Genomic DNA, 12,854 nt, shown 5'->3' on the forward strand with positions numbered 1-12,854 from the left:
ATCACTACTTTAGAACAGAAAACAGAAAAAATAATGAAAAGGAATCAGGATAGTTTAAGAGAACTCTGGGACAACATGAAGTGCTCTAATATTTGCATTATAGGGGTCCCAGAAAGAGAAGAGAGAGAGAAAGGACCTGAGAAAATTTTTGGCAAGATAATCACTGAAAACTTCCCCAGCTTGGGAAAGGAAACAGTCACCCAAGTCCAGGAAGCATAGAGAATACCACACAGGATCAACCCAAAGAGGAGCACATCAAAGCACAGTCATCAAATTGACAAAAATTAAGGTTAAGGAGAAAATATTAAAATTAGGAAGAGAAAAGCAACAAATAACACACAAGAGAACTCCCATAATGTTATCAGCTGATTTTTCAGCAGAAACTCTACAGGCCAGAAGGGAGTGGCACGATATACTTAAAGTGATGAATGGGGAAAACTTACAACAAAGAATACTCTATCCAGCAAGGCTCTCATTTAGACTTGATGGAGAAACTAAAAGCTTGACAGATAAACAAAAGCTAAAAGATTTCAGTACCACCAAACCAGCTTTGCAACAGATGTTAAAGGATCTTCTCTAGTCATCAAACCATAAGAGAAGAGAACAAAAAGAAGAAAGAGGGGGAAAAAAAGACATACAAAAGATTGCTTTGGCTGTTCAGGGTCTTTTGTGGTTCCTTATAAATTTTGGAATTGTTTTTTCTCGTTCTGTGAGGAATGTCTTGACTATTTTGCTAGGGGTTGCACTGGATATGTGGATTGCTTTGGGTAGTGTGGCCATTTTGATATTATTGATTCTTCCAATCCAAGAGCACAAGAAATCTTTCCATTTCTTTGTGTCACTTTGGCTTTCGGAGTATAGGTAACCTCCTTGGTTAAGTTTATTTCTAGGTATTTTGTTGTTCTTGATGTAATGGAAATGTTTATGCCGGTTATAAAGTTCTGGTTTTTGAAGTCAAAGAAAAAGTAAAGGGCCGCAAATGGCAAAGTATCCTTCTTTCTTATGAGTTGTATTCCATTACATATTTGTATGCTGCATCTCCATTATCTACTCAACTACTGATGTGCACTTAGGATGCTTCCATATCTTGGCAATGACAAATAATGTTGCTGTTAATAGCAAGGTGTATGTATCTTTTTGAATTAATTTTTATTTTGTGGTTGGCTTTATTCCTTTGATAACTATGTAAGTTTAAAAAGCTAAAGCTCTAAACATTCTTACAAACAATGAACACTACATATATGTAAATTTTAAAATATATGTGCTGTGAAAAGAAAAAAAGAGTTATCAAGCCATGAAAGACATGGAAGAAACTTAAAAGACATATTACTAAATGAAAGAAGCCAGTCTGAAAAGATTCCAACCAAATGACATTCTGGAAAAGGCAAAGCTACGGAAACAAAAGAAAGATCATGGTTTCTACAGGTTTGGGGAGACGGAGGGAGGGATGAATAGATGGAGCACAAGGGATTTTTAGGGCAATAAAATTATTCTGTATGATATTATAGTGATGGTTATATGTCATTATGCATTTGTCAAAGCCCATAGAATGTACATCAAGAGTGAACCCTAATGTAAACTATGGACTTTGGTTGATAATAATGTGCCCATGTTGGTTCATCGATTGTACCAAATATGCCACAATGATGAGGGATGTTGAGGGTAGGGGAGTATATATGTGTGGGTGGGGAGGGCTATGTGGGAACTCTGTATTTTCTGCTCAATTCTGCTGTAAACCTGAAACTGCACTAAAAAAATAGTCTATTTTTAAAGAAAAAGGAACAAACTTTGTTACAAAATACATGAGTCACAAATATGAAATGTACAGCATGAGGAATATAGTCAATAACTATGTCTTATCTTTTATGGTTAACAGATGACAACTAGTTATCATGGTGATCATTTTGAAATGTATAGAAGTACTGAAGCACTATGTTGTGCACCAAGAACTAACACAGTTTGTAAGTCAATTACACTTCAAAAACAAACTCATAGAAAAAGAGATCAGATTTGTAGCTAACAGAGGCAGGGAGCGGGAGGAGTGGGAATTAGATGAAGATGGTCAAAAGCTACTAACTTTCAGTTATAAGATAAATAAATTCTAGGAATGTAATGCACAACATGATAAAGCCAATTAACACTGTTTTATGTTATATATGAAAATTGTTAAGAGAATAAATCCTAAGAGGAAAAAATCACAAAGAAAAATATTTTTTTCCATTTCTTTAATGTCTATCAATATGAGATGATGGATGTTCACTAAATCTATTGCAGTAAACATTCCGTGATATATTGTGCTGTACACCTTAAATTTATAAAGTGCTATGTGTCAATTATACCTCAATAAAACTGGGAAAAAACTTTTTAACATTTATTCACTTGATTTTTTGTTGTTTAACATTCCCAGTCTTTGGCTGTTATGAATAAAACTGCTACAACATTCACATGCAAGTCTTCCTTTGGACATATGTTTTCATTTTTCTTGGGTAAAAATCCAAGAGTAAATTACAGAATCATAAGGTTAGGTGTATGTTTAACTTTATATGAAAGAGCCATACTGTTTTTCAAAGTGGTTGTACCATTTTACAGCCCAACCAGCAATGTAAAATAGATACAATGTTTTTAGCATTCTAGTGTTTTTTAATGGTATCTTTGTGGTTTTAATTTGCTTTTCCTGAGGACTAATGATGATAATACTTGAGATAGTTATTCATGTATCTTCTTTTATGAAGTGTCTATTCAAATCTTTTGAACTTAATTTTATTGAACTGTTTGCTTCTTCACTTTGAGTTGTAAGTTTGTTTTGGGTTTTTGTTTTTAAATATATAGATCCTGGACTCAAGTCCTTTGTTAGATAATAGGGACTGTAAATGTTTTCTCTCAAGTCTGTGGCTTGCCTTTATACTTTCTTAATAGTGTCCTTTATCAATATTTATCTTTTATAGTTAATTCGGTGTTATTATCACCTAGGAAACTATTGCTGCCTCTATGTTACAAAGCTCCTCTCCCTTTTATCCTGGAAGGTTTCTAGTTCTAGCTTTTACTTTTAGGTTTACTCTTCATATCAAGTTAATTTTTTTAATATAGAGTGAGATAAAAGTAGAAGGTTTTTGGTTCTTCTCCCCATACTGGTATCCAGTTGCTCTAGCACCAACTGCTGACAAGACCATCTTTCCTTCACTGAATTACCACAGCAACTTTGTTGAAAATCAATTCATCATATATGTATAGGTCTATTTCTGGATGCTCTGTTGTGTTTCATTGTTCTCTATATACACTCTTATGCCTATCCTGATTATTGTAGTTTTATAATAAGTTTTGAAACTAAGGATTGTAAATACTCAGCATTGTATTTTTCCCACCAAAATTATTCTAGTTATTCCAAGGCCTCTGAATTTCCATATAAATTTAGAAACAGCTTGTCAAATTTGACACAAAAGTCTAATGATATTTTGATTGAAAATGCATTGAATCTATAGAACAATTTACAGAGAACTGTCATCATTAACAATATTGTGCCTTCTAATAAATTAACATGGTAAATTTCACATTTACTTATGTATTCTTCAGTTTCTCTCAGAATTGCTTTGGGGTTTTCAGTAAAGTCTTGCACATACTGTTAAGTTTACTCCAAGTATTTCATGCTTTTTGATGTTATTGTAAGGGTTTTATTATTACTTCATTCATGAATTGTTTATTGCTAGTATATAAAAGTACAACTGAGTTTTACAAACTGATCTTGTATGGTGGGAACTTGTGCTAAATTAGTTATTTGTTCTAGTAGTTGTTTTTACAGAATTCACATGGTTTTCTATGCATAAGATCATGTCATGTGTGAGTAAAAGTTTTTCTTTTTGGGGACTGGAGACAGGGTTGATTACAAAGGAGGCAAAAAAGAACATTTTAAGGTGATGGGGTGATGTTTCCCTATCGGTTGTAGTGTAGATTATATGAATGTGTGCACTTATCAAAATTCATAGAACTATACACCTAAAAATCGTGAATTTTATTGTTATTCAAATTGCTCTATAATAGTAATTGTTCTCTCACAGTTTCTGGTACATTTAATCAACAGTTTATTGTTTCAGGCTAAAGCTATATAAACCCAAAGCACAGGACAAGTCCTATATTTTGAGATATTCACAATGACATAGTAGCACATACATTAACTGCATTTTACTATTCCATTTCTGTCCCTCCTTTTATGAAAAAAGCACATCTTTGTAAATAATAATAATAAGTAAGGTTATTTTAATTAATTATTCAATTAATATTATTTAATTTACAATGCTTGATGAAAACTTCTGTTGGAAATGTTAATAGAAAATCCTATTTTTATTTTTTAACAAAAATTAATATAATATGGAAAGAGAGTTAAGACGAATAGTATCTAGAAGATAAATAACACTCAAGGCTTCCTTACCAGTGTATCTGGTTTTGAAGGAGTCGATGTAGCAAGCAGCATCATTTTCTTTAATACCCATCTGCTCTCCCAGAGACTTAGCTCCCATTCCATATATGATTCCATAGCAAATCTGAAAGGGACTCATCACACTCAGTATGTAAGTTAAAGGTCATAACTACATAAAATGCAAACATAAAAAGTTTATTAGGATTGAAATTTGGTAAACTTTTCACAGTGAGTCAAAGAAATGATTAGATTTGCTTTTCATGGGTAAGATCCATAGAAGCGGATATCCAGTGAACATCTTTTTCTGCCTTTTAGCAATTCTTTTTGAGGTCGGGGGAGGAAAAGAAGAAAGGGCAGAATACGAATGCATGTGAGTGTATGTGAGTTAAGAAAATAACCCTAATGATTTAAAAGGAAAAATTTATTTCTCGCTAGCATTTATCCAGCAGTCTTCAGAACAGCTTTCTACTCCTAATACCTCATTAACTATTGCTTAAAGGAGTCAGAAACTACTGCCTAGAAGTCAGGAAAGAGAAGCATTATGAACATCCCTCTCCTCACCTTTCGATAGGACTAAAAAGCAGAAAGAGTAGACTACGTGACTTCATAATGGGGGGGACTTCACTGGAAATAAATATCCTCTTCATCTTACAGCCACCTGAAATCCCACAATAACAGAATTTATTTGGGTTAAATACAAACTCTTGAGAAAGTTTTGGAAGTAGTGAAGGAAAATGGTTTAAATCAGTCAATAAAGAAACTCTGATTTAATAATAATTATTGCCTGGGTTCAAATCCTAGTTCCACCATTTACAAGAGGTATTATCTTACGAAGGCTACCTTATATCTTGATTTTTTTCAACCATAAAGTGAGGATAGTAATAACTACATCATGACATTGTTAGGATTAGATGAGTTATTATATATATGTTCAGGAAACTGCATGACATAAGGTAAGCTCTATATAAACATTGGTAAATAAAATTTTAAAAGATAACTTGCAAAAAATGATTATCAGAATTCCAAAATACTTTCAAAATACTTTTTTTTAAAATTACATTGAGATGGATTTTTTCCCTCTCCAGTTTTCTTTTTCGGTCTTTCTGTATTTTTTTTTTTAACTCAGATATTACTTAGTGCTGTCTGAGATCTCAGCAACAGAGATCTAGATTAGACGGTCAGCACATGGTAATTCAGGGGAAAAAAAGGAAAAAAAAGCATAAACAATATTAAATCATGCAATAACTTATTAAATAGAAAAAGCTATCATCTATGTATAAATGTTTAGATTATGGAGTCAGAATGTCTACGTTCTGGCATTCTGAACTTACACTGGCTCCACTATTTAGAGCTCTATGACCTTAAGCAAACTACTAACTTTCTGTGCCTTGGTTTCTTCCTATATAGAATGGGGATAATAATAATATCTATTTCACAAATTTATTATGAGTATTAAATATTGGAATATGATCTAATTAACCTAGGGTTTGATGCTTGCTAAATGCATGACCCCTGAGAAGATTCAATAGGACAAAGCTGGCTTTCTAAATAATAGGAGGAACAAGTGTTGGTGTTAAGCAACCAGTGGTGAGAGAAGTGTTTCATCCTTACCGAGCCAATCAAGAATTATAGTTACGAGTAGCTAGAAGTGTAAATGTAAAACTAGCAAAGCAGGATCTTGGAGGTGGAAGTGGTGTGCCTTTACTTCAGCCAACAACCCTGCTCTCTTGAAAATGGCATCATATTTCTCACAGGTCATTTGGTAAGGAAGTATTAGTGTTAATTCTGGAGGAAATGGTGTAACTGTGGACTCTGATTGTCCCTGTGCCTGATAGTCATCCAGGAATAGGAATTAATATGGACCCATTTGAAAAGTCCAACGGCAATATGAAGTTTCATGGGCAGCTGAGCTAACCAATGGCCTCAAAAAACTAAAAAACTATTAGTTATTAATTATAATCCATAGTTCAGCAACATTTATTTTTCAACAAATATTAGAGAGCACCATTCTATAAAAAGCACTGTGGCTTAATGCTGTGTGAATATAGAAAGATAAGCATAAGGGTGCTTACAGGCTAGAAAGAGAATTTAAAAATACACACACACACACAAACACACACACACACACACACACACACACACAAATAACATCTACCACCACCACCACAATATCTATCACTAATGTAAATGGCTTTCCTGAAACTAAGTAGCCCCAGACTAAGTCTGATTCTTTCTACTGGCTCTACAAGAATATAATTAATACCATGAGATAGGCTCAGATGAATATTGTGAAAGACCCAAAGATGGAGAAATCACTTTTCAACTGCAAATGATTGAGACAGTTTAAAAAAAATTTTTTTTGAATCATTAAAATTCTCCTCATTTATGTTAGGCATGTTCACTAAGATCACCTGCTTTGCTTGTTGCCTCAGATCATCCCCAACAGATTCTGGCTCAGTCATCTTCCAGTCAGCTGCAATACTCCTGAAGACATCAGCTCCAGTGTTTAGTACTTGAATGAGACGATGATCATGGGATAAATGAGCCAAGATCCTCAGCTCAAGTTGAGAGTAATCAGCAGCTAATATTAAACCACCTGAAATAGAAATAATTTTAGAAAATTTGGCACAAAAATACCCCCAAGTTTTATGACACTGAGCAGGATAACAGAAATTTAGTTCAAACACAGAACCATGAAATAATGTAGCCAAAAGCCAAAAACCTTGCTCTTAATATGATTCAATTCAATTCTACAACATGCGAAGTTTTTTTGCTTAGCTGTCGAGTATGTAAATGTATGTAAAGTCACCCTTGACCTCTGCCCCTTAACCACTGCGGTAGTGCTTTCCTCAGTGTTCCCAAAGCACTGACACATAATCTAAAATGGTTCTTTCATGCTTCTCCCAAGTAGTCATTAGGGGTAGGAGACTTAATCTTTTGCATTCTATAGAAAACCTTGCACAGTTTCTGGCACATAATAGGCCCTTAACAAACGGTTGTTGAATGAATGAATGAAAGAATGAATACATGAATGAATGAATGGAGAAACTGGTTTCTAATATGTGCACATTTTAAGGGGGCTGGAGAGAAATGTGTGCTCTGCTTTGAAAATAAAGTTGTTCAACAAAACAAAAAATCAAGTGCTCTATATGTGAAGAATGGTTATTAAGAGGATTCAAATAATTTATCTATGGGCTAGAAATGATTGGATATGCATGGCAAAAACAAAATAAAATAAATAAAGTAAAAGCAGGGTAAAAGAAAAAGGAAAAATATTTGCAACTGATATCACAAAGAATTCAACATATTATAGAAAAGAGGTGCTACAAACCAAGAACAAAATATAAACAGGCAGTTCACAGAAATAATAAAAACAAAAGAGCCTTAACAACATTAAATAATGCTTAACTTCATTCACAATAAAAGAAATGCAAATTAAATCTATAGTAAGAAACTGTTTTTTTCTACTTATCCTGCAAAATTCCAGAGGTTGGACAGCACATTCTGGGTCAAGATTGTAGAAAAACATCCATATTTTGTTACTGCAAAGTAAGTGGTAACTGTGCCCATTAGATGGCAATTTGATAATCTCTATCAGAATTAAACAGGTTTTTAATCTGTGACTCAATAAACAAGCCCACAGTTTGCTACAAAGATTACCTGCACACAGATTACACTGGTTTATGTTCCATCTCTTTATTGATAATCACAAATCTTCCATATAAAAATATTTTAAAAAGCAAAGCAAACAACAGTGCCTGTGGAATGCTTACACTTTTTTAAAACTAGGGGAAAAAATAGTATGTATTCATATTTGCTTATATCTGCATGAAGAAATACTGGAAGGAAATATAAGAAACTCAAATAGGTAATTAAGAGTTATAAATAATAGAGTAGCTAGGACATAGAAGGAAGCAAAGTTTCTCAATATATTCCTTTTATATATTTTGATTTCTGAACTATGTAAATGAATAACCAATTCAAAAATATATAAATACTGATTTAAAGCAAATGACCACAATTTTTATGGCCTTCCTGCCATAAACAAAATAAAACTGGACAAAATATATGAAATAACTCTTTTCAGATGGTGAGTGGGACAATTGGCAACGTAGGACTACAATCGTTGAGAAAGGGGAAGGAGAAGGGAGAGGGGAGATAGTGGGTACCATGCAACTGCCTCATGTTTCTGAATGGAGGCACTTTTGAATGGAGGCAGTGTAAGGAAAGAGAGATGAAACAAAGCATGTGGTCTCTGAGTTGAGGAAACAGAGAAAGCAAACTGGGCCTACTGAGGCAGCTGGAATTTGTGAAATTTGGAGAAAGGAACTGTGCATAAACGGATCACCAAAAATATGCACAGTAATCCCTCTGGATGTCTGATCAAACACTAAACTGCAGGGAGAAAGTTCAGGGAATCAGGCAAAGAATGAACACTAAAGAAATAGCTATTACCAAAGTTCAGCTGTCAGCTGAACAATTACTTGAACAACATTCTCCTGAATGCTGAAAGATGTTCAAGCTCTGACCAGACTGAGATAGAGAGACCTTGTTAGACAACTTGAGCAAAGTAGAGACCTGCCCACAGAGTTACATCTAATAATGGTTAACCTAGCAGTAGAGTAAAAGCTACTCTAAACTTTTGCTAACAAAGCTTTAAAAGTCTCAAAATGGTCAAGCTGATGTGAAAGCAAATTAGCTGCCTTCCAGAAGAAAAGACTATCTGAAGATTACAAAATCCAAAGAGTCAACAATGTACTAACTACAATGTCCAGCATACAATTAAAAAAAAAAAATACTAGACGTATGAAGAACCAGGAAAATGTAACTGTGACTGGGAGAAAATTCAATCATTAGAAAAATGACCCAGATATTATAGAGATGATGGCATTTTAATATGTTAAGGAATTTAAGGAAATATAGAAACGAGGAACATGGAACATAGGAACTATGGAACAAATAGTGAATTCCAATTAAGTAATGGAACTATACAAAAAATTAAATGAAAGTTCTAAAACTGAAAATACAATACCTGAAGTGTAAAATTCACCAGAAGGATGTAACAGGCAACTAGACACTGTAGAATTAAAGATCACATTAAAACAGTCAATGGAATATATCCACTGTAGCACAGAATTTAAAAAAAAAAAAATGGAGAGGGGAATAAAAAAGAAAAAAAAGTTTCAGTGATCTGTGGGACAGTATAAAGTGGTATTACATGTATGTAATTGGAGGACTAGGAAAAAAGAGACAGGGATCAAAAATACTACAAGAAATAATGGCTGAAAATGTTCCAAATTTAATGAAACATATAAGCACATAGATTAAGGGGAAAAAATAAAAAAAAACCTAAGCAAACTCAGGAAATTCAGCATATTCAAAAACCTAAGAAGTAAAGCAAGAAAAACCACCCAGAGACTCACAAGCAAATCAAATTGCTAAAACTGAATAACAAATTAAAAGAAAAAAATTTATAAAGCATCTAGGGAAAAGATATATTATGCTTAGAGGAATAGCAAGAAAATAGTGGTGTATTTCTCATCAGAAATAATACAAACCATAAGCTAATGGAAATACATATCTAAAGTGCTAAAAGAGAAAGACTGTAAAACCATTAATATATGTCAAATAAAAATATTTTACAAAAGAAAGGATAAAATAAATAAAATAAGAGACACGGAAATGCTGAGAGAAATCATCACTAGTAGAACTGTGCTACAAAAAAGACTTAACGTACTCAGGGTGAAGAAAAATGACAGTAAACGGAGACCTGAGTCTACTCCAACGAACAAAGAGTGTCAAAGGGTAAAAAAAAGATAGACATAAAGAAAAGACACTTTTTTGTTTCTTGATTTCTTTGAAAGGTAATAACTGTTTAAAGCAGAACCAATACCTACATAGCAAAGTTTTTTAATAATAGTTACAGGAAAATCTATTACAAGAAAAGGGAAATTGAAAAAGAACTCTTTACATTATGGATAAAGTGGTATAAAATTATTTGAAGCTACACTGTGGTGTGATGCATACTGTAAACTCTAAAAATATCTAAGATACATAGTTAATAAGGCGAGAGGAAATAAAACAATAAAAATAGTCACTTAAAAATTTAAAAAAAGAACAATGAACAGATAGAACAAAATACAAATGACAAGACAGTAGACTTAAATCTAAACTTACTTTAGATAGTTAACTAAACACATTGTAAATGACCTAGGATAACATGATTTCAGCAGGTTGCTGAGCAAACAGCACAAAAGTTTCCCACAGAGCAGATCACGAAGACAATGCTGACTGACTGTCCCGGCAACGGGGGAAAAACAGGCTCCACTAAAGAGAGGAAAGATGTAGGAACCAATGCATTCTTCTGAGTCTTATTCATAATTCAGGCTTTATCACTGCTTTGAAAACCATTCCCACAGCAATAAGAAACTCAAAAATCTTACCTGGGAAAGGCACAAAAGCATGTCTCATGCTAACTGAAAAAGGCATTCCTCTGTCTGAGGCTCTCTCCCCCATCTGTGCCTGATGCCTGCTGTTCAGACCACAGCCCTTCTTTTTTCCTCCTCTGCTGTGCAAACAAAATCATTAGCTGGACATGAAGTAGTCTCAAATATATGAAAATGGTCTGATTTTCTTTTTAGTAAAGTCAGTATTTCCATCTAAGAAATTTAAAAAGCTTATTATTTGAAATTCACTTTGAAGCTTAAAGAAGATACTAGACCTCTTTCAGCAAACATTCAATGAAACAGGAAGGAAGATATTTCTGTAATAACTTTTCCCACAAACTGCTTCACTCAACTCAACAAATCTCATTAACCATACCTAATATAAATGATCTATGCTTTTTTTCCTTTTGTGAGCATATGGGGATGGAAGGAAGGGGGATGTTCCAGACACTGTAAACTTTTCCCTTTAGTATTTGAGTGTCGAGTGAAACAAGAATTCTATGCTGATTGATTTAATTAGTGGCCGGGTTTTCAGCTTTTTACCATCAACTAGCTTCTTTATAGACAAACTCAGGATTTGAAATGGGTAGTTCCCAGAAAAGAAATGTGTATGCCTGGAACAGAAAATTAAACAAATTCCATTATTTTGTCCAACAGGCTATTTTTTGAGCCACTCATACTCCCAGAAGTATATAAACACAAATGAAGAGAAATAGAGCCTACCTGCTTGTAGAAAGTAGGCCTTTGCCTAGGGCTTGGGAAGGTGGGCTTTCCTCTACTAGTGTTGGCATTCTGATCTCAAAATCTCTTGGTACATTCTGAATATTTGGTTCTATAAAGGTTATTCGTCCTAAAAGCAAGCAGAATAAAGACAGAAAAATAGGGGGGACAGGATAAGGGAAATCTGACATTTATTTTAACAGTAATACCATTTCTAAATTATCCTAAAAATGCATGCTCTATTATTGTTAAACTGAAATAAATTTAAATTTAAATGAAATATTTTCATTATGTTCATGTGTCTAACAATAATAAAGTAAGTACAAGACCAATCCCACTGTAAGTAAGTATATGAATAAGCTAAACTACTATGTTTCATATTTACCTAGCTCTACAGAAAACAATCCCATGATAATAAGTAATGTGATAAATTGTACTGTTTCTATGCTAAAATGAGTGCCAAGAAGTTAGCACTATAAAATGCTAACCGCTATACTAGTGAATAAAGACAAATCAAATGGATCCTAGAAGAAATGACTGTCAGAGCCTTTAAAAGCCAGAAATGTACAAGATAGAGAGAGGAGGATCTGAAGCAGAAGAGCAACTGAGTGCTGAAGAGAGACCAGTGAGGCCAGAGGAGTTAGCTAACGCAGCAGATGGAGTAGCAGTGAGAGACAGTGACTGGAACATCACCTTCTAGATATCACCTGGCCAGTTTTCCTCCTCCTCATCGTCACTCATCAAGAAAATCAATGATAGTACTCACATGGCTAGAAACCAGAATCAGGTGGCTAATAAATTTTCTAGGAAACAGAAAGCTATTTATTTTAATGCTTATGGTCTTTATTTTCCCCCCAATATTTTACATTTTACTTATTTACTTATTGGATGAATTTTTCTAAAATACATAAGCAGTGTTCAAAAAGTCTGGGTAACTGACTCTTTACTGCAATTTTTATAGTACATATATAAAGACACAGAATCCTGTTTTATGATACTCTTCATTGTAACAGGCTCTCCACTAGCTAGTGTATATAATTTCACCTTCTTTTGATGAATCGGACATTTTAAGAACCTCTGATAGTTTTTCTGAATAAACTCCTGAAAACTATGTCTTCGTTATTTAAATTTTAGCAAAAATTAGTGCTCAATTAATGGTAGATACTAATATACTTATAGCATTAAATGGCCTGTTCAATTTTACAAAGCTAACAAGTAGCAGAGGTAAGAATCCAAGTCTCTTTGTGCCTGAACACACTGTCTTCTTTTCTATAATA

At 33.6% G+C, this 12,854-nt stretch overlaps 1 protein-coding gene across 4 annotated transcripts in view; it reads right to left on the bottom strand.

The window, feature by feature from the left end:
• POLQ (DNA polymerase theta) overlaps positions 1-12,854 on the bottom strand; it is a 95,937-nt gene that overhangs the window by 13,821 nt on the left and 69,262 nt on the right. For 2 of the 4 annotated variants that reach the window (XM_032480126.1, XM_032480149.1), the window contains 5 exons: positions 11,581-11,707; positions 10,855-10,979; positions 9,444-9,488; positions 6,823-7,007; positions 4,424-4,535 (listed from right to left, as the gene is read on the bottom strand). In XM_032480126.1, the coding sequence (XP_032336017.1) occupies positions 4,424-4,535; positions 6,823-7,007; positions 9,444-9,488; positions 10,855-10,979; positions 11,581-11,707 (594 nt within the window). The remainder of the gene's footprint in view (positions 1-4,423; positions 4,536-6,822; positions 7,008-9,443; positions 9,489-10,854; positions 10,980-11,580; positions 11,708-12,854) is intronic. The other 2 variants (XM_032480141.1, XM_032480134.1) reach the window with 2 other exon arrangements.

This window comes from Camelus ferus, chromosome 1, assembly GCF_009834535.1.
Source record: "Camelus ferus isolate YT-003-E chromosome 1, BCGSAC_Cfer_1.0, whole genome shotgun sequence".
NCBI classification, from domain to species: Eukaryota; Metazoa; Chordata; class Mammalia; order Artiodactyla; family Camelidae; genus Camelus; species Camelus ferus.